This window comes from Tachysurus fulvidraco, chromosome 2, assembly GCF_022655615.1.
Source record: "Tachysurus fulvidraco isolate hzauxx_2018 chromosome 2, HZAU_PFXX_2.0, whole genome shotgun sequence".
Lineage (NCBI taxonomy): Eukaryota > Metazoa > Chordata > Actinopteri > Siluriformes > Bagridae > Tachysurus > Tachysurus fulvidraco.
This window is the reverse complement of record NC_062519.1, coordinates 22,884,608-22,907,325: the sequence shown is the minus strand read 5'-3', so window position 1 is coordinate 22,907,325 and position 22,718 is coordinate 22,884,608. Positions and strand designations below refer to the sequence as shown.

The 22,718-nt window shown below is 41.6% G+C and overlaps 1 protein-coding gene across 8 annotated transcripts in view; it reads left to right on the top strand.

Moving 5' to 3' along the window:
• Positions 1-21,908, top strand: part of nav2a (neuron navigator 2a) — an 83,148-nt gene extending 61,240 nt beyond the window's left edge. For 5 of the 8 annotated variants that reach the window (XM_027152185.2, XM_047802850.1, XM_047802843.1 and 2 more), the window contains 28 exons: positions 368-494; positions 619-931; positions 1,070-1,691; positions 2,057-2,395; positions 5,235-5,300; positions 5,965-6,122; positions 6,239-6,418; positions 7,513-7,565; positions 9,127-9,150; positions 10,058-10,132; positions 11,452-11,535; positions 11,856-11,979; positions 12,325-12,461; positions 13,053-13,061; positions 13,564-13,727; positions 13,916-14,069; positions 14,198-14,348; positions 14,468-14,574; positions 15,283-15,378; positions 15,632-15,800; positions 15,929-16,039; positions 16,865-16,989; positions 17,494-17,642; positions 17,914-17,985; positions 18,409-18,605; positions 18,699-18,817; positions 18,956-19,156; positions 19,246-21,908. In XM_027152185.2, the coding sequence (XP_027007986.2) occupies positions 368-494; positions 619-931; positions 1,070-1,691; positions 2,057-2,395; positions 5,235-5,300; positions 5,965-6,122; positions 6,239-6,418; positions 7,513-7,565; positions 9,127-9,150; positions 10,058-10,132; positions 11,452-11,535; positions 11,856-11,979; positions 12,325-12,461; positions 13,053-13,061; positions 13,564-13,727; positions 13,916-14,069; positions 14,198-14,348; positions 14,468-14,574; positions 15,283-15,378; positions 15,632-15,800; positions 15,929-16,039; positions 16,865-16,989; positions 17,494-17,642; positions 17,914-17,985; positions 18,409-18,605; positions 18,699-18,817; positions 18,956-19,156; positions 19,246-19,371 (4,252 nt within the window). In that variant the 3' untranslated portion in view covers positions 19,372-21,908. The remainder of the gene's footprint in view (positions 1-367; positions 495-618; positions 932-1,069; positions 1,692-2,056; positions 2,396-5,234; positions 5,301-5,964; positions 6,123-6,238; positions 6,419-7,512; positions 7,566-9,126; positions 9,151-10,057; positions 10,133-11,451; positions 11,536-11,855; positions 11,980-12,324; positions 12,462-13,052; positions 13,062-13,563; positions 13,728-13,915; positions 14,070-14,197; positions 14,349-14,467; positions 14,575-15,282; positions 15,379-15,631; positions 15,801-15,928; positions 16,040-16,864; positions 16,990-17,493; positions 17,643-17,913; positions 17,986-18,408; positions 18,606-18,698; positions 18,818-18,955; positions 19,157-19,245) is intronic. The other 3 variants (XM_027152189.2, XM_027152186.2, XM_027152187.2) reach the window with 2 other exon arrangements.
• The last annotated feature ends 810 nt before the right edge of the window (positions 21,909-22,718 follow it).

Below are 22,718 nucleotides of genomic sequence, written 5' to 3'. Positions count from 1 at the left end.
ATATAAATCAGTATGAATTTTTTTTCTTTGTATTTGTCACTTTTCCAGCCCTGCAGCCATTTCTTACTAATCACACGACTTAACCCCCGTTTGTCCTCTCGAGCTGTGTTTCATGCACGTCTCACGTGACCGAGCGGTGTAACACACTCGGGGGGGGGAAAGTGCTTTAGTGTGATTTCCATATTTATTGATCACGCTCTCTCTCTCCCTCTCTCTCTCTCTCCCTCTCTCTCTCTCTCTCTCTCTCTCTCTCTCTCTCTCTCTCTCTCTCTCTCTCCCTCTCCCTCTCTCACTCTCTCTCTCTCTCTCTCTCTCTCTCTCTCTCTCTCTCTCCCTCTCCCTCTCTCTCTCTCTCTTGCTCTCTCAGTTGGGATGACAGCAGCTCCGTCAGCAGTGGGATTAGTGACACGATCGACACTGATGACATCAACACAAGTTCCTCTATCAGCTCATACACACACACATCTGCTTCATGCAGAGCTCTGAACACCCAGGTGAACACACACACACACACACACACACACACACACACACACACACACACACACACACGTGTGTGTCTACATAAGTAACCCAATATCTGTTAAATAATCTTTCCTTACTTTCTCCTGTTTCTAGCTTTCTCCTGTGACTGACGCCGAGAAACATTCGGCAGTCGAGCGACACTCAAGTTGGTCCTGCGATGAAGTCAAGAAATCTGACGGTAATTCAGACAGTGGTGTGAAAATGGAGTCTGGGTTAAAATGGCGCCAAAACCCTTCTGACATATCAGATGAGTCAGATAAGGGAGGATCTGGGAAAAGGGCAGGCGCCGTCTCTCAGACCGGCTCATGGAGGAGGGGCATGAGCGCACAGGTTGGCGTGACGACGCCACGCACCAAAAACACCACAGTTACCTCAGGACCAGGCGTGATGAAAACACATGGGACAGGTGTGTGGGCTTTATTTACATTACTGTGTGTGTGTATTTGCTGACTTTATTAGCTAGCAGGCTTTATTACATAAAAAAGTTTTAAAAATACAATGATGAATATACAAGACTTTTATTTTTGCCCTGTGTCTTTTGTAGCTAAAACAGATGACGCTAAAGTTTCAGAGAAAGGTCGCGTTTCTCCCCACGCGAACAAAATCCAGAGCTCTGACTCCGCCCCTTCCCGTGTTTCCTTCGGCTTAAAGAAACCCAGCTCAGGGTCCATCTCGGGTCCTGCTGCCACGGCGGCGACCTCCAGCACAGTCAGCAGAGTCACGGTCATCAGTGGTTCAGCCACACTAGGGAAAATCCCCAAATCCACAGCTCTGATGGTGGGTGGAATCAGATCTGGTCTGAAAGGGTCAACACTAGAGTGCGCCATGGTGACTCAGGAAGACAGCGGCCTAACGCCTGGTGTCCGGTCGACTCTGCAGTACCGCAGCCTGCCCCGACCTTCACGCTCCTCCCACAACCGCGCATCCATCAGTAGCATCGAATCAGGATCAAGTGGCCGAGGTCCTACCATCAGTCTGTCTGTCTCGGCCAATAAGACGCGAGAGTCCGTCCCCAACATGAAAACCAATCAGACAGACAAGGAAAAGGGCGGAGTCTCTGATGCGGACAACTTAAGAGCAAACGTGGTTGGCTCAAGTTCGACAATTCCACAGACAGCGAGACAAGGGAGTAAATATACAGAGGTTTCATCACCCACATTGCGCAGGTACACACACACACACACACACACACAACTTTTCAGTCCTAGCAAATGAAATCTTTTTAATTGCTGTTTGTTATTCCCAAATCTAAACCTAACCCTAATCTCAGTAACCAAAAGGAAAGACCTTTTCTTTAAAATGCCAGTCAGATGTCCCCACAAAGAGGCTAAAACTGTCTGATATTCCCATCCATCTGTGGACATTTAGTCCACACCATGATATATAAAATGTGATCTGCTGCCCCCTTGTGGCTTGTAACGTACTAGTGCATATTTTTTTGTAATTTGGACTGGAAAGTTTAGGGAATTATTTAAATGTGATTTCCACAGAGTTATAATGTCATTGATTTTTGTCTTCTGGTCTATTTTAGACTTTTTGGAGGTAAAGCTGCCAAGCAGGCCACTGCCTCAGAGAACCTGAAGAACTCTGTGGTCATTTCAAACCCTCATGCCACATTAGGACACCACTCTGTGCCCTCTTCTGGGCTCCTAGACTCCTCCTCAGTGGGCAGCAGCCTGGTTGCAGGGGGCAGCGAGCAGATGTCCAGCCCGGGCTCGGGTTACTCCGGGGGTACGGGGACATGGGGCCACCCGTCAGTCAGCAGCATGCACACCAGCTCTGAATCCATCGACATGTCAGTCAGCAGCGGGAAGCAGCACGACAGCAGCCACCAGCCAATCACTCGCACAGGCAGCACCAAGACAGACAGGTAAGAGTCAGATGAGAAGAAGCAAGCATCAAAGGTCTCTGAATGGGAGATGCAGGGTATTGTGATGTTAAAAATTCAAGCAAGATAAATCATGTCAGACCTTCAAGTCTCTGTGTGAAATTACAACATATAAAAAGAGAAAAACAATCCGGAAGATTTTTAGAAAAAAGTTATGGTTGCTTTGTATAATACCCGTATATAATCTGGGGTGTGTCAGTGTTCAGAATGAACCAATCAAATTCACTCTCATGTTTAAAAGTGATCATTTTGCAGTCAAGAAGAGTCAAGTCAAGAAGCTTTTATTGTCATATAACAACCATATATAGCTGTCATCAATGACATGATGCTGATTCATGATTCAGATGACGGCCCCATGTGAACAAAATCCAGAGCTCTGACTCCGCCCCTTCCCACGTTTTCTTCGGCTTAAAGAAATCCAGCTCAGGGTCCATCTCGGGTCCTGCTGCCACGGCGATGACCTCCAGCACAGTCAGCACAGTCACTTTGGCTAAGCTTTTGGGGTAAACCATCCAATGCAACAGGGAGCGTGGAAAAGAGGTGGGGAGGCCAGTACAGGAGGGTTAGAGTGGGTGGAGAAAAGGGTCAGGAGTGTTGTGTGTGTGGCAGAAGAGTGTCAGGAGTGTTGTGTGTGTGACAGAAGAGTGTCAGGAGTGTTGTGTGTGTGACAGAAGAGTGTCAGGAGTGTTGTGTGTGTGGCAGAAGAGTGTCAGCAAGAATTAAAAGGAAAGGTGTACAAGACAGTATTGAGAGCAGCTCTGCTGTATGGGTTAGATACTGTAGCAGTGAGGAAAAGACGTGAGGCAGAGATGGAGGTAGCAGAGATGAGGATGTTGTCTTTACGAGGGACGAGGATGGACAGGATTAGGAACAAGCACATCAGAGGGACAGATCAGGTTTGCTGTTTTGGGGACAAGGACAGAGAGGATAGATTGAGATGGTTTGGACATGTACAGAGGAGGGAGATGGTTATATCGGTAGAAGGATGTTGGAGATGGAGCTGCCAGGTAAGAGGTCAAGAGGAAGGAAAAAGAAGAGATATATGAATGTGTTAAATGTGAACATGAAGGTAATTGGTGTGAGAGTAGAGGATGCTGAGGATAGAGTTAGGTGGAAACAGATGATTCGCTGTGACGATCCCTAACAGGAAAAGCTGAAAGTGGAAGAAAACAAGTTTTTTTTTTTAAGGTTTCTATATTGAAATTTCATATGAAAGATGGGAAAAGTTCTGACATGGTTTATCTTGGTTCAAGTTTTTGGGGGTGTGTAAACTTTTTTATCATTGTAGGGATCCAGATGGGGTTTTTAAACAGGGGTGTGAGATGCAGGGGTATTTAGGGTGTTTATATTCGAGGTTTTGGATTTTAGAATTTAGTTGTGATCTTTATATAATATATAGTTAAAGGTGCAGTCCCCGATTTTTGAAAGCCAATGTCGACATTTAAAATCACCAAAACAAACACACCCCTAACCCAAACGGGTCCCACCCCTGTATCGATAACTCCCCCCACACAAACATACGTAACCCAGGTAACTAATGGAAAGAAAAGTGTCTTTATCATAGCTGAAGGGAAGAACAATACGATTGCAGATAAACAAACAAGCAAAAATGACACACAAGCATAATCATGTAAAGGACAAAGGCATATATTAGTTCTGTGTAACAAAGCAAAACCAACGTTACTCACCTATCGAGAAGGAAAAAAGCGCCTCGGCGTCTTAAGTAAAGTCGGCCGCATATTCACAGATTGGAGTTTCCCGAGTCAAAAACTCCTGAGCTAAACGCTGTTACTACACAAAACGCGGTTGTAGCTGCCTCTCTACATTACTACGATAGAAAAGAGGTGTTATTTGTGTAGTAACAGCGTTTAGCTCAGGAGTTATTGACTCGGGAAACTCCAATCTGTGAATATGTGGCCAACTTCCTGCTCCTTCAGTTCTCTCCAGCGCTTTAAAGCTGATCCTATATTAACACGTTCTACTTCTTGCCTTATCGTAAGCCTTTCTTCGCTTTCTTTCTTTGTTTTTATCCTCCATGTCAATGTTAAAACCGCTTTCTGCTAATGTCACACATGCGCATTGCATACTATCTCCGCCGCATATTGACAAGCCCCGCCCCTTTCTGCTCATTGGCTACATGTTTGTTTTGATTTTTGTTTTGATTTTTGCTTATTATTCGGCCCGTCTCAGTTTTCTGAAGCAGTTCTCAAAAATCGGAGACCCTGCCTTTAACAGAGGTATTTAATCAGGATGACTGAGGTGTGTGTGGAACTATTGGGAAGGAAAATGGTTTGCTTGATTTATTTAACACAGATATACAACTTACTGACATTCACACAGGAAGTGTGTGCTGATCTGCATCTGTGTGTGTATTGTGGATAATATTTGTGTGTTGATGTTATTGTGTGTGTGTGTTGATGTTACACTGTGTGTATGTGTCTGTGTGTGTGTTGATGTTACTGTGTGTATGTGTTAATGTTTTTTTGTGTTTGGGTGTTGCTGTTAGTGTGTGTGTGTGTGTGTGTGTGTGTGTGTGTGTGTGTGTGTGTGCTTGTGTGTTGATGTTAGTCTTTGTGTGTTGGTGTTCGTGTATTGGGTCTATGTGTTGTTAGTGAGTGTTTGTGTGTGCGTTGATGTTAGCGTGTGTGTTTGTGTATTTGTGTGCATGGATGTTAGTCTGTGTGTTAATATTTTAGTGTGTGTGTGTTGTTGTTAATAGTTAGTGATGTTCAGGTTGGGAAATTGAGTCAGTGTTTATTTTCCTCTCTCTCATTCTCTTTTTCTTTTTCTCTTTTACTCTAATCCCTAAATCTTCTATTAGTCCATTCTCTTCCCCATCTGCTAGTCCCAAATTCAGCCGCAACACCTTGCCTCGGAAGCAGGACAGGTAACGGTGTTTGTGTGCTTAACTGGTGCTGACTAACACCTCTGTGCTTGCCTTTTGTCCTTGCATTCATTAATATATTGGCGCCCCTTGGTGGTTACTTTGCCTAAATGCTTTTGCTGAACCCCACAAATGTAACAGCTTTTTGATTTAATTTGCGTAAGTGTGTGTGTGTGTGTGTGTGTGTGTGTGTGTGTGTGTGTGTGTGTGTGTGTGTGTCTGTGTGTGTGTGTGTGTGTCTAATAAAAAACAGGGGACTTTTTTTGTCACACTGTTCTTTTAAAAGAAGTTGATGAGGCTGCCTTAGAAACAATATTGCCAGCTTACATCAACTTATTAAGCATTTGTGCATATTCATTAAGTGTGTGTGTGTGTGTGTGTGTGTGTGTGTGTGTGTGCAAGCTGTCCCAGCACTTTATGTTTACGTTCAGCTTCATAATGTCCCTTTGTTTTGTTGTGTAGTTTTCTCCTGCTAGCATGCTGATTTTGAGTGAATCTTGAGTAAATCAGCTCAGTTAGACATAAAAACAGCTTTTACATCACACACACACACACACACACACACACACACACACACACACACACACACACACACACACACACACTATTGAGAGTCTATTATGGCTGAAACAGTGACACTTGGAGGACCTGTGATGTTTTCGTGCAGGTACACCCCATCACCGCATCTGCGCCCAGAAGAGGCACGTGATTGGCTGCGCTCGCATTCCATCAGCGGATTGCAGGACTCGGCCAGTAACTCACCATTTTCTACCGGCTCCAGCGTGACCTCACCATCTGGGACGCGGTTCAATTTCGGGCAGCTTGGTAACATGGATCTCTTTATGTTTGTTGATATATCAGATGTGCACAAAGATATTTTTATAACGGACAGTGTATGTGTGTGTGTGTGTGTGTGTGTGTGTGTGTGTGTGTGTTTGCAGCCAGTCCCACCACAGCAGCTCAGCTCAACATTTTGAGTCTGCGCAACAGCAGTTTGACTAATCAGGATGCAGTTCTGGACACATGCAATGAGGGCCGCTTGAGAAACTCCTGCGTCTCTTTGGATGAGAAAACTCGCATCATGAGTCGCTCGGCCTCCTTCAGAGACGGGTTTGAAGAAGGTGAGGGAAAAGGAATGATTAATAGAGCGATGGAGAGGTGCGGGCATCTTTTGTGGTGTCGAGTAGCAGGTTACGAGCTCAAATCTCAACAGTGCTTTGAACGAGTCACTTAACTCTCTCCTGCTCCGCTTCTCAACTGCAAGTGGCTTCGGATAAAAGCGTCAGCCGGTTAGATCCCTGGGTGATAAATAGAGGAGGAGTGGAAGAGTATCAGAAAGGAGAAAAGGATAGATAAGTATACATGAATGCTGTGGTGGAGGGAATCAGGAAAAGTGCCAGTCACTGAATCATTTAATGGTGATGAATCAATGAGCTGCCGTGTCATTCATTAAAGAAAGTCTTTTCTTTCATTCACTGTATCTTTCCTCCTTTTCACCACTTCTCCGTCTGCTGTGTGCAGTGTTACATAATCCGTCTATTCATAAAAAAGCCTCTGGGCAACAACGATGTGTTAGTGGTTTTGTAAAACAGGATCAGGATCAGTGTGTATCAGGTATAAAGAACATCACACACACACACACACACACACACACACACACACACACACACACACACTCTGGGTGGTTCTCCTGTCTGATCTCTAGCCTGTGTGTCATCACCTCGCTGCCTCCCGTTCTCCCGCGGGGCGTCGCATTGTCAGGAAGGTCTTGCTCTTGGACTGATAGTGCGTGATTTGCCATGGCGTGTAATCTGACGCTACACACCCCTGTGTCTCTCAGCTCACAGTAAGCTGAACATTATCTTTGTAAGCCTGTGTTCATGCCGGGTGTGTAATTGTTGAGAAAAAGTGCTGCCTGGAGCGTTTTTCTTTCTTTCTGATTATATGGAAAAAGCAGCTCACGCAACACTGTAACCATAGCAACACTGTTACCATGAAGATCTGAGTGGAATCCAACTGTACCAACTAGCATATTATAGCTAGTAATAATAATAATAATAATAATAATAATAATAATAATAATAATAATAATAATAATAATTAACACTTTTAAGGCATTTTCTTGCTAAAATCCTCAGTTAAGATTTATTCATTAGAGTTAAAGTTTTTTACATTTAATATTTCATTTATACATTTGATTTTTTCCCCTTTCCAGTTCATGGTTCCTCTCTTTCTCTGGTCTCGAGCACGTCTTCCATCTACTCCACGGTGAGAATTGTTCAATTTCTTTCTTTTCCGTACTCAAGATATCAATTCATGTAAACAACAACAAACCTGAGTCTGTTTGCTATGTGTGTAGGTAATGGAATGTTATGCTGGAATGAGAGTGAATAGATAGATAAATAGAAAGAGAGAGAGAGAGAGAGAGAGAGAGAGAATACTCATCCTTGACATTGAACTTGCCATCGGGGGGCAGAGCTAAAGGAGTGTCTCACTGAGAGAGAGTGAGTGAGAGCGAGAGAGAGAAAGAGAGTGCTGACAGAGTAGAGTACTTCATCTGTGGAAGAGAGAGAGTGAGATAGATAGAAGAGAACGAAAGACAGACAGACAAACAGAGAAAGAGAGGGAGAGAGAAAAAAAACAGTAGAAATAAAAAAATTAAGTGCAGAGATGATGACTGCCATGACTATCTGTGGTGATGTGAGTACTCGGCATAATACGGTAAGATCTCACACACACACACACACACACACACACACACACACACACACACACACACACACACACACACACACACACACACACACACACACACACACACTATAATCTGTTGTTTTTATAGATTTGTGTATGTATTTAAGTCATTACTTGAATTAGAAAGGCAGCTGTCCTCTTTGTGTGTGTTTGTATGTGTGTGTGTCTTTAATCTAGGGCAGACAGAAGACTAGAATCATAAACTCACTCACTCACTCACTCACTCATTTTCTACCGCTTTATCTGAAGAATCATAAACCTAATAAATATTATTATTATTATTATTATTATTATTATTATTATTAGTAGTAGTAGTAGTAGTAGTAGTAGTAGGAATCATGTCATATTGATACACACCTTATCATTAACAAGTCACTACAGGTACCTCTACACCTCTGTCTGTCTGTCTGTCTTGTCTGTGTGTCGTCTCTCATGCGTAATGGAGTGCGTGTTTCATACCTCAAGCTATTTTCTTGGTGATAATGTTTGGATGGGTGCTGCTGCAGGGTGTGTGTGTGTGTGTGTGTGTGTGTGTGTGTGTGTGTGTGTGTGTGTGTGTGTGTGTGTGTGTGCGTGCGTGCGTGTGGTGAAAAGCAGCATGTGCTGTCATGCAAGCACCAAAACAAAAACACAGACAAGTGTAGGTGGAGACGAATGATCTATCAGCTTGTTGTCATAACACAATGTGTGTGTTTGCATGAAAACAGTAGTACAGTAAAGAATTTACTCTGTGTGTGTGTGTGTGTGTGTGTGTGTGTGTGTGTGTGTGTGTGTGTGTGTGTGTGTGTGTGTGACTGGAATTTATGACCCAAAAAACATGTATATAGATAAGGAGCATAGCCTTTGCATAAATGTATAATGTGTAAAAGTAAGTGTGTGTGTGTGTGTGTGTGTGTGTGTGTGTGTGTGTGTGTGTGTATAATGTGTGTGTGTGTGTGTGTGTGTGTGTGTGTGTGTGTGTGTGTGTGTGTGTGTGTGTGTGTGTATAATGTGTGTGTGTGTGTGTGTGTGTGTGTGTGTGTGTGTGTGTGTGTGTTAAATCTTGTAAATCATTTTGCTATTTGTTCTTTTCCAGAATGAAGAGAAGTCACAGTCAGAAGTGAGTACATGCACACATGCACACGCACACACACACACACACACTCTCTCTCTCTCTCTCTAAGGGATTTCCCCTACTTGTGTGTATATCACTTATAATCGTATACTTGTAGATAATTGCTCCCTGTGTATGTGTGTGTGTGTGTGTGTGTGTGTGTGTGAGACCTGTTGTAAAGACATGCCTGAGGGTGTTTCTAACAGGTCCTGTTTCATGCTCATTTTCAGTTCACTGACCACCTGATTGCAGTTGCTCTGAAATCACAGGTCAAAATCACTGCCGCTTACATTACAGACTGTTACCATGGCAACAATCATAAATATCAGCTTCAGATAGGTCTGCAAGGCTAAAAACAATGAGAAAGGTTAACAGTGTGGAGATAAAAGTACTGAATGGACACCCTTCAGGTATAGAAACAGTATAACTGTGGGGTGTGTGTGTGGGGGGGTGGGTGGGTGAGAGAGAGAGAGAAAGTTACCTAAAGCACCAGTGTGTGTTTACACATCACTCAGAAGCATAGTCTGTTCTTCTCTGATCTTAACTTGTGTGTTGTTCACACACACACACACACACACACACACACACACACACACACACACACACACACACACACACACACACACACCTGCAACTCTTCTTTTATTCTATTTCTGTTCACATTAACACACCTGTGCAGGTAAGTGTTTTATGCCCCACCTATATTCACTCGCACGTCAGCTCTCTTTAACCTTTATGTTTTATTGTCATCTTTATTTGTATCATTCTCTTCTTTTCTCTTTGTATCTCTGTGTGTCTCTTTTTGTCTATATTTGTCACACTCTCTTTTTTCCCCCTCTCTCTTTTGATCCACTTTGATCCACCATTTAATAGCAACAATAACAATAATGATGGTGATATATTTGTTTTTCAGATTCGGAAGTTACGCAGAGAGCTGGATGCCTCGCAAGAGAAAGTGTCAGCACTGACAACACAGCTGAGTGCTAATGTGAGCACACACACACACGCACACACACACACACACACACACACGCAAGCACACACACACACACACACACACACACACACACACACACACACACATGCGCGCGCACGCACACACACACGCGCGCACGCACACACATGCACGCACACACACACGCACGCACACAGAGCACTAATCCTGCTTTGGTTGTGTTATTGAGCAGCAGACAGGGTGTATGTAACCGGTTCTTCATAGCGTGCGTGAGGGCGTTATTGTGTGAGCTCAATTAGTGAATTACGCTGTCACTCATTTTAACTGTTGTTTTGTTCCTAATAAAGTGATACACATTGTTCTAATAATAATAATAGTAATAATAATAATAAGGAAGGTGTAACCTACCCCTCAAAAAACTGATTTCTCCACCTCTGAAGGACGAGTGGCCTCAGTGTCTATTTATTTCAGTGAAGGAGGCGTGGCCTCAGTGTTTATCTCAGTGAAGGAGGCGTGGCCTTGGTGTCTATTTATCTCAGTGAAGGAGGCGTGGCCTCAGTGTCTATTTATCTCAGTAAAGGAGGTGTGGCCCCGGGTGTCTATTTGTCTCAGTGAAGGAGGCGTGGCCTCAGTGTCTATTTGTCTCAGTGAAGGAGGCACGGCTTCTGAATTAGAGCAATAAATATTTTACTCATTGAGGTCAAGCTCCATGTGTGAATTTGAAGACGCATAGTGTGGATTAGTGTAGAGTTGGGAGTAAAGAGAGCAAAAGAACAGAAAGGTAGAGCAGCACATAAATAAGTCAGAGGATCCTATATAAGATAGAATAATAGAAGGAGTATTGAGCTTAAAAAGATCCTTAATATTGTGTGTTAATGCTGAGCATGTTCAGAACAGAAGTACGCTCACACACAAGCTTCTCTGCATGCTTCGACTCACTGTCTGTGTTTCCAAATAGAAAAGGGACAGATTACCTTGAGACTCTCTGTTTCTCATTGGAGGCTTGTGAGATTTCGGTCATTGCTTTGTCTGTGAATTATTTATCACGGAGACGGCGACTCTCACTGCGGTGAATGAGCATAGGTCACATGGCATATCATCAGTGTTTTGCCTTTCTGAGATATAAAGTGTTGGTGGATCAGGGGAATGTGATAACAGCAGTGAAATGTCTCACTGTGAGCCGTCTTCTATGTCCCAAAGCTCACACATCACCTGTCTCTGTCAAAGACTGTGCAGTGATGAACAAACCGAATAGTAGTGACCGAATCAAGAACTCCAAAACTTTAACTGGTGTGTGTGTGTGTGTGTGTGTGTGTGTGTGTGTGTGTGTGTGTGTGTGTACACATTTTCAGGCCCACCTGGTAGCAGCATTTGAGCAAAGTCTGGCCAACATGACCATCAGACTAAAGAGCCTCACAATGACTGCAGAGCAGAAGGTAAATGTACACACATTTCTGATTTGTGGATATTATACAGGAAACCTGGCAACGCTGCTCATCAGTAACTTGTTAAACAACTAACCTTTCTTTTAAAATAAAACCATTTTCTACCATGTTTCTGTACAAACAAAAGAAACGTATTTCTGCTGCCACAGAATATTTAAATTCATCAACAAAAAAAAAACAACCCTTTCAGTTACATTCATTGTGGTTGCCTTTTATCATTGTACTGTAAGTGTATCCCATCAGATTTTTCTTTAAGCTATAAGTTGTGTAATCGACCATAATTGTGCGTGTGTGTGTGTGTGTGTGTGTAGGACACTGAGCTGAACGAATTGAGAAAGACCATCGAGTTGCTAAAGAAGCAGAACGCTGTGGCTCAAGCTGCCATTAACGGTGTCATTAACACTCCTGAACTCACCTGTAAACCTGAACGTACAGGTGAGACAAAGCTGTAGTATCATCACACTGCCATGTTTCCATCATCAGACACTGCAAGATTAGCTAGGTGGACTAGATCTAAGGTTAATGCTAGGTTTAAATAAGATAGGAGCTTAGCATGATTTGTCCATCTGTTCTGCAGGACAGGGACAGGTGCAGTCACAGTCTGATAAGATAAACAGATTGGATCTGAGCTAAGAATTTTAATTGTGCATTTAATTTGAATGTGTGATGAATGTCCACTATAATTGTGTTTGTTAACGTGTGTTTGTATTGTGTGTGTGTGTGTGTGTGTGTGTGTGTGTGTGTGTGTGTGTGTGTGTGTGTGTGTGTGTATATTTAAAGCTTCTGTGGGCTCAGTCTCAGTACAGGCAGAGATGTGTATGCGCAGACAGCACTCATCAGACAGTGTGTCCAGCATCACCAGCCACTCCAGCATGGAGAATACAGACAACTGCAACAGGAAAAAGAAGAAAAACTGGGTGTGTGAAACTGTATACACACACGTGTACACACACACACACACACACACACACACACGAACACACACACACGTACACACACACACACACACACACACACACACACACACACACACACACACACACACACACACACACACACGTACACACACACACACACACACACACACACACACACACACACACACATACCACACCACACACACACGTACACACCACAACACACACACACACACACACATACACACATACCACACATACACACCACACACACACATACACACCACACACACATTTACACACACATACACACCACACACACGTACACACCACACACACATGTACACACAAACACATGTATACACCACACACACACACATCTGCACAAACAAAAAAAACACACACAGACACACACACTTACAGACCACACACACATATACACACGTACAAACACACACACACACACACACACACACACACACACACACACACACACACACACACACACACACACACACACACACACACACACACACCAGCTAAGTCTGCTTTCTGTGTGTTCCCTGTTTCCTTGTCGCTTCATGTTGGCAGGTTTCCGAGGTAAGAGTAAGCAGTTAGCATAAATCAGCTTAGCCAACATTATTTGCTGTATGCTAACCGCTACCCTGTTAGCTTCAGTTACCCTGTTACCCTTGTGCTCTGCCTTCTCTCTTGCTGATGCTTTCCTCCTTTTATTTGGTCTATTGCAGTAGGGATTTTTTCTGCCAACACAAGATTGACACAGAATCCAATCTCGCATAGTGTTTTCGTGGTCACATGATCAGGAAATATTTACAATGTGAAGAAAACGTGAGAATCTTGTGGAAGAAAACATAAAGTCACTGCGGCTTAATACATTTTCAGCCCCCTGAAACAGGGCTATAATACAGTGCATGTTACACCGTTAAGAAACGAAACCATTTGCTCTCCATCTGCACTTTTCTTCTTTGTCTTTATTCATTTTGCCTTTTCCTCCTCGCTGCTACACGTTACCTAATATTTCCCTCTTCATCGTTTCCAACAATTCACTCTTTCTTTTTTCTTCTCTGTTTTTTCTTTTCAGCTGCGCAGCTCCTTTAAGCAGGCTTTCACAAAAAAGAAGTCTCCTAAATCCGCCTCGTCCCATTCAGACATCGAGGAGATGAACGACTCGCTCCCTTCATCTCCTAAACTTCCTCATAATGGATCCAGCAGCTCAACACCGATGCTCAGGAACTCCAACTCACTGTATGTGTGTGTGTGTGTGTGTGTGTGTGTGTGTGTGTGTGTGTGTGTGTGAGTGTGAGTGAGTGAGTGTGTGTGTGTGTGTGTGTGTGTGTGTGTGTGTGTGTGTGTGTGTGTGTGTATTTTACTGATTTATCATTTTTGCGTCCATATAATACTATGGCTGTTTCATGTTTAATGTTAACTCACAGGTTGCCAGAGGGTTTAGATGTTGAAGCAGAGACTGTAATGCAGCTGCGGAGCGAGTTGAGAGAGAAAGAAATGAAATTGACAGACATTCGGTTAGAGGCGCTTAGCTCCGCCCACCAACTCGACCAATTGCGAGAGGCCATGAATCGGATGCAGGTAAAAAAAAAAGATTTCTACTCACATAAATTTACTGTCACTCACTTTACCCATGATGCAATGCAGGCCACACTGAGAAAAAGTTTCATAGTACTATGTGTGTGTTTGTGTGTGTATATGTTGTCTAGTCTGAGATTGAGAAGCTGAAAGCAGAAAATGACCAATTAAAAATGGAGAACCAAACTGCGAACGGTGGCCGAGTGTTAATCACATCAAGCTCTATCACAACTCCATCGACTGAACTCGCGCAACAAAACCTCCACGAGTCCACAAACCTTGGTATAAAAAAAACTGTGTTAATTCTTATACAGTAATAAGAAAGCAGCTTGTTTGATGCTGCATTGTGTATTTGACATGAGTATGTATATTATATTAATAAAGATCCTCTTCCTCTGCAGATATATTGCTGGATGATTCTGGAGGAGGAGACGGCAGTTTCCATAAAGATGGCCAACATGTAAAGATTGCAGTCAGTTTACAGAGAGAAGATGCTCCCTGGAAAGAGGTTCAGTCTTATTCTTCTTTTTAAAAACTCTGTTGTTGTTTATGATTGGTTTCTCAACATAAACATTACCATAGCCTCAACACCAGTCACAGGAAGTGCTGAAGACACTATTGCCTTTCTAGGCTCTTACTTGTTCAGTAGTCGACAGAGCTTGTAGTCGTCTGGATGTATGAAAGGTACTCAGGTCAGTATGCGAACAGTGACACTTACTGTATAGCATAGCTTCCAGATCTGCACTTCTAGTCATTATATTTCTCTGATCTCTGAGGACCAGGACACAAGGACACAGTTAGGAACTAGATGACTGGACATATCGGGAACAAACACAATTTTCAGAGAGTAAACAGTTAGTCAGTGACATGAACACTGCAGTGTATGGTTAAAAGTACTACATAGTAAAGTATATATACATATACAACATATACAGTGCAAAAAGGGCAATTTGGGACAGAACTTCACCATATAATTCTGTCTGCTCTGTTGCGTATTATTATTTTTCCCACTATACTGTACTGTACTATACTGTATTAGTGTACTAATACTATTCTGTACTGTATTACACTACACCCTACAGTAATATACTCTACTTACACTATACAGTAATGTACAACACTCTGCTCTACTATACTAATATAATAACATTTTGTCTGTACGGTATTATACTACACCGTTCAGCACTTATACGTGTGATGATGTTTTGTGTTTTAGGATTGCAGACCTCGGGACTTCCTCATTGGCTGTATTGGAGTTAGCGGGAAAACCAAATGGGACGTTTTGGATGGAGTAGTGAAACGGCTGTTTAAAGTAAAGCTCATGTTACACGATTATCCTTATCTTTCATGCTATGGTAAACATCATTCTAGATGCTCAGGTTCGGGTTAGGTCATCACTGTAATAAAATAATAATAATAATAAAAAAATCATGAATACTCTGTCTCAGCTTCACAGACACCATGAAATATGATTTGTTTAATGACCTGAGGTATTCATCTTAAAAAATTCCATCGGTGAATGCAGATCAGTCATCCTGTCATTTATTTGTGTTTCCTTTGTGTAGGAATACATCAGGCATGTAGATCCAGTCTGTCAGCTGGGACTAAGCTCTGACAGTGTGGAGGCGTACCGTATTGGAGACGTAATCAGGCCTGGTAGAGCAAAAACTCCAGAACTACTGCCCTGTGGATATTTAGTAGGGGAAAACAACACAATAAACATTAAACTTAAAGGTACACAAAAACATACACACACTCATTCAAAAAAAAAAAATTAAAGCTTTAAGGGGATTTAATAATCTCAACTTAGGTGTTCGTTTGTGTGTGTGTGAATGCGTGCATTTGTGTCTATGTATATGCAGGTGTGAGCTCCCAGTCGACTGACTCTCTTGTGTTTGAGATGTTAATCCCGAAGCCTGTGTTGCAGCGCTACGTGTCACTGCTGCAAGAACATCGCCGGCTCATTTTGTCTGGTGTGTTGCATATTATAATCATTAATACTATACTATACTATACTATACTATACTATACTGCACTATACTATACTTTACGTTACTGTATGTTACTCTACTTTACTATACTCTACTATATTGCACTATACTGATACTACACTTTACAATGCTATACTATACTATACTATACTGCACTATACTATACTATATTGCACTATACTGTACTGTACTATACTATTCTATATTATACTATGTTGTACTATACTGATATTCTACTTCACTATATTATACTATACTGCACTATACTATACTGCACTATACTGTACTGCACTGTACTGTACTATACTATACTATACTGCACTATACTGTACTGCACTGTACTGTACTATACTATACTATACTGCACTATACTGTACTATACTATACTATACTATACTATACTGCACTATACTATACTATACTATACTATACTATACTATACTATACTATACTATACTGCACTATACTATACTATACTATACTATACTATACTGCACTATACTGTACTATACTATACTATACTATACTGCACTATACTATACTATACTATACTATACTATACTATACTATACTGCACTATACTATACTATACTGCACTATACTATACTATACTATACTATACTATACTATACTATACTATACTATACTATACTATACTATACTATACTGTTCTATTATTAAGTACAAACTCAGTATAGTAATTGATCAGCTTGCTGACTGTGTAACTGTGCATTAACAGGTGTCATTTTGCCATGCTCTGTCTTTGCCCCAGTGTAAAACTGTCTGTTCTGACTAACTGTCCTGCAGGTCCAAGTGGCACAGGGAAAACATATTTGGCCCAGCGTCTGGCTGAACACCTGACACTGCTCGAGGGACGCACCGATACACACACTGCCATCGCTAACTTCAGCGTAGACCACAAGTCAAGCAAGGTTAGCACACATGCTGCTGCACAGGACACATAGAACTCATTACTGTTTGATGATAGAAAATCTGTGAATAACCATCACTGTGAATTTCACATTCTTCTTCTGTCTCTCTGTTTATAACCTTATCTCACCCCTGTCTCTCTATATATATTCCTCTCTATCTTTCTGTCTCTCTGTCTATATACCTCTTTCTATCTGTCTCTCTGTTTATATACATCTCTCACCCATGTATCTCTGTCAATATACCCCTCTCCTCCTGTCTCTCTGTCTATATCATGCTCTCTTTTCTTGTCTCTCTGTCTATTTCCCTTTTTCTCTTTCTGTCTCTCTGTCTATATCCATCTCTCACCCCTGTCTCTCTGTCGACATCCCTCTCTCCCCTTCTCTCTCTCTCTCTCTCTCTCTCTCTCTCTCTCTCTCTCTCTCTCTCTCTCTCTCTCTCTCTCTCTCTCTCTCTCTCTCTCTCTCTCTCTCTATCTCTCTCTCTCTCTCTCTTTCTCTCTGTAGGAGTTACGGCAGTATTTGTTGACTGTAGTGGAACAGTGCAGTGTGGATCAAAGCGCAGCTCCTTTAGTCATCATACTGGACAACTTGCATCACATCAGCTCACTGGGGGAGATATTCAATGGACTACTTAACCAAACACGCCAGCACTGGTAACACACACACACACACACACACACACACACACACACACACACACACACACACACACACACACACACACACACACACACACAAAATTTACTCACTCTCCTAATAACTGATAAATGTGTAGTAGATTTCATGTATAATTGTGTTACATTTTGCTCATTTTTTTCATATTAGCAGAAAATATAGTCCACAAACATGTAGATCTCTTCTTAAATATAATCTTAACATGTGACTAGTTTTGTTCATTTCTTTTGAATGTTCTCTGTTCTCTAGCCCGTATATCATCGGAACCATGAGTCAGACGACGTCTTCGTCTCCTAATTTGCAGCTTCATCATAACTTCAGGTAAAGAAAAAACAGTGCAATAAAAAGCAGATCTTTCATACTGAAGATCTGTGTGTATGGATATATTTGTTATACCGTTTTAGAGTACATAGAAATATGTAAAAAAAAAATCATGGATAAAGAGATCACATAGTGAATAATGTATAATGTTCCAGTGTCACCATCATGTTGCACCGTGTTGCTCCTAGTCAGAGCAGATCAAAAACATACACACACTAGGATTTCCATATTACAGTTCCTGATCATGCTAATGATCTAATACGGTCTTAGTCTTGGACCTAGTGATCTAGCACCAGGATTTTTAGGACATTATTTGACAGTGTCTTTGTCATGTTGAGATCAACAAATTTGTATCTTCAACGACATGTTTTACACTGGAGTAACAACAAACATCTAACGCTGAACTGCTCCGATGTGCTGCAGGTGGGTTTTGTGTGCAAATCACACTGAGCCAGTGAAGGGCTTTCTGGGCCGTTTTCTGAGGAGGAAGCTTATCGAGACCGAGATCAGCAGCCGGACACGGAATCCAGAGCTGGTGAAGATTGTTGAGTGGATTCCTCGCCTTTGGCATCATCTTAACTGTTTCCTGGAGGCTCACAGCTCATCAGACGTCACTATCGGTGAGAAAGACGATCGTGACACAGTTCTGTTAAGGAGATGTTTTGCCTATTGGAAGTCTAAGTGCATGTGCGTATGTGTGTGTATTGCTGCAGGTCCGCGTCTGTTCCTGTCATGTCCCATGGACATGGACGGGTCACGCATTTGGTTTACGGATCTGTGGAATTACAGCATCATCCCATACATGCTGGAAGCTGTCAGAGAGGGTTTGCAGGTAAATCATTACAGGATTGTATATTATTTAAAGTATCTGACATAAACACACCTGAGATCACGACATCATAATGGTCCTTACAATCAGCTGCTTTTCTCATGCTTTAACTTCAAAATTTATGCCTCTTTGTTCCAACAGCTGTATGGACGCAGAGCTGCATGGGATGATCCTGCTCGTTGGGTGATAGAGACGTTTCCATGGCGATCAAGCTCCAAGCAGCCTGATTGGCCTGCGCTGCTAAAACTCCGCCCAGAGGATGTGGGTTTGGATGGTGGCTCAACCTCTAAAGAGGGAGCTACCAAACAGAGCATCCAGAGCGACAGTGATGCTGATCCACTGGTGAGAAAGACACACACACACACACACACACACAGATATATAGATATATACAGATATATAGGTCTAAACATTTTGTATTCCCCACTCAGATGAACATGCTAATGCGTCTGAAGGAGGCAGCAAACTGCTCCAGCACTCAGAGTTACGACAGCGACTCCAACAGCAACAGTCACCATGACGACATCCTCGACTCGTCCTTGGAGTCAACTCTCTGACGCGTCCTTTTATAACTTTCCTCCCAAAACCTCCTTTGAATGTTTCCTCTTGTTCAGGCAGGAGTGAAATTAACTGCACTACTCATAATTCAGCGTAATGTAAAACTAATCATGGACATGAACAAGCTTCATGAAGAAGAAGATGACGAGGATGAGGATGAAGACAGGAAGAAGACAGAAACTGCACTACCATGACAGATCCTGCTGTGATGGATGGATTAAAGAATAGCACACGGCATCAGACAGAGATTTTCCAGAATCCTTACCTCACTAATGTCCACCTATAATGTCTAATAATAATAATAATAAGTTTTAAAGCTTTGCTAAATATCTTCATATCCTTGTTCTGCCTTTCGTAACCCTGCGGCTTTTTTTTTAGAGAAACATCAAATGTGTCAGTCATTTCTCTCAAACAACGTTGTGTTGAAAGAATTGGTGCTATGAATGATTTTCTTCTCTACTGTGAATGTCTGGACTCACATGACGGTGGCTCACAAAAGTTGCTTCTGATGCTGGCCATCATTTTATAACTTAAAGTCAAAGGATTGACACGTTCTGGGAGACTTTCCTGGAGGACGAGGCGACGTGATTTTCCTGTTTGTTTGCATGATCAGTAATAGTTCATCACCAGCACGGAGTTTTCACTTGGTTTACGTCTCGCAGGCACTTGTTCATCATTGAACTCCCTCGTTCTTTCTTTCATCCCTTCATTTTGGTGCTGAAGAGCCCAGTGCCTTACTGTGTTTTTTGCAAAAGGGCTTCATGCTGCATACCTGAGCAGCTCAGAGTGGCTTCATCATTTTAATGATGCAGAGGAGGAATGAAAACATTAGGCACAAAAACCCTGTGATGCTTAGAAGGAGCGTGCGCAGATGTGCGTGTTTATACCTCATCGACTGTCCAGAACATTACTTTGGCCTTAATTCCCATGTGACACCACTGTGAAGGGGAATGACTTAAAGAGTGCTTATCATGGAGTCACAAATGTTCACTGGTTTCTAAAATAAAATAGCTGCATATAGTTTGTAAACAGTTTGTAAAAGCCTGCCCAGTCCATGAGGTCTGTTTATAGAAACTAAGCTGCAAAAAAACAGCCCATTTTAGAATTCCTGTTTCCTAGACCTCATTGAAACACTTGACCCATTTACTTTACAGTAGGCAGTTATCTCTTGAAAGTTTCACTCCACCCATTTACAGTACTTTATAGCAGGTAAGCCCCACCCTCTCCCACTGAAAGTTTAACTCCACCCATTTACAGTACTTTATAGCATGTAAGCCCCACCCTCTCCCACTTAAAGGCTAACTCTGCCCATTTGCAGAACTTTATAGCAAGTAAGCCAGCCCACTTTCACTTAAAGGTTAACTCCACCCATTTACAGTACTTTATAAGAGGGAAACTCCACCCATTTACAGTACTTTACAGCAGGAAAGCCCCACCCACTCCCACTAATTTTGTTGGAGCATTTGATTGATAGATGTTGCAGCATGCAGGTAAACCTAGCCGTCAGGAAACAAATAAGCTACAAAAGTGTACACATGACCGTCTATGTTCTGAATGATAGCATATTATGACAGGACTCTACTGCTGAAGGATGACTATACTTGACCCAACAGCAGACACACAACCTGGAAGCAGAATTTCCATCTAATATCTCATTGACTCATGACTTTTGTATGAACACTGACTGGGGCAGCTTTATCTAACAACATATGCATTGTACTCAATGAGCTAACTCTAGCTAGCTACAGTCAGCCTTTCTAATCTGCTAATTCTGTAGCTAGTCATGTCAATAACAGTCACATATTTTTATCTCTTTGTTCTGTTCTGAGAGATGATGAGAGGAAGGGAAATGCTAAATTGAATGATGACTTTTTGTACATAAAACTACGCAAATATTATAAGTGGATTTCAGGGAAAAAGATCAAATACAAAAACAACGTAGGATACGGGACCTTAATGCTAACTGATACCATATCAAATGACTCTTCCGCTGCTGTTATAGACTTTTAGGAAGAGTTGAGTGAATGGAACGTCAGGAGAAAGAAGCGTTGACTTGATATCAGGAATTGATTGTGGTTCTGTTTTAATTCCTCATGGAATTCTTGTGTTGTTGAATTTGTGCAGTTTTATGTTAATAATGTCGCTTACCTTCAGCATTTTGATCCTATGCAACATTGTTCAGATTTTATATGGAAGCCAAATAAGGTATCAGCACTGCCAAGTGTGTGTGTGTCTGTGTGTATATGTGTGTGTGTGTATTTATATAAATACGGATTGTACACTCTGTATATACTCTGTGAATAACTCCCAGATTATGATGTGCCTACATTTTATAAAGTTGGATGTAAGTCGATTCAAGCACAGACATGTTTTAATTTTATTCTCATTACTGAATGTTTATTTCCTGTGTAAATGATTTAAATACGCAACATTCATTAAAAAAAATCCTGCATTTGAATGAATAAATGTTTACTTACATGTTTATAACAACATATTTTGTGCACAGTGCTTATTCCATAATCTTTAAAATAACAGACAAAAGAAAAAAATAAACTATTTACATTTAAGGATACTGAGCATGTATTATTTATATTTTAATTATATCAATTATATTTTAATATTTCTATTTATTATAGCCGAGAACCGCTCTAGATTAATTATATACTATAGGATACGATATTATACACAAGTATAGTAGATAAGTGGTTGAAAGAGTTTTGGGCCAGGGGCCGTATTCATAAAATAATCCAGTGGCCAAACATGATGAGCATTAATTATAAAAATTGATTTGTATTGAATTACAAATTACATCAAAGGCATATCATAGATTGAATTAAAATACATAAAATAGAAATATTACGCTATTTATAAATCCTAATTCAAATACAAACACAATTAAGATTTGTAGAAAGACTGACAGTGTCATGGCGCCATCTATAGGATTTATATAGAATAGCAGAATTGGTTAGATGAAAAAACATGTGTTTTAGCAGTGTTTGACTCGTCCAGGGAGTAGTTTATACCAGCCCACATATCACATCTACAACACCATCACCAGTTTTTTTTCATTATGTATACAACTGAGCATCTGAGGGTTATAAGGGCCTCACTCAGAGGCCCAACAGTGGCAACCTGGGAGCTATTTCAGAAAGGAGGTTCAACCAACTCTGAGTTTAAACTTGATCTCTTTAAAGTTGACAAACCCTGAGATGTGAAACTCTGTTTTCGGTTACAGAACAGCTGAAAAGAGTTAGTTTTATCAACTCTAAATTGACTGACTCTGAGTTAAGCGCGTGCACCACAACTAAAAAAAACATTATCAATGGAGCGCAGATATAACGAGTCG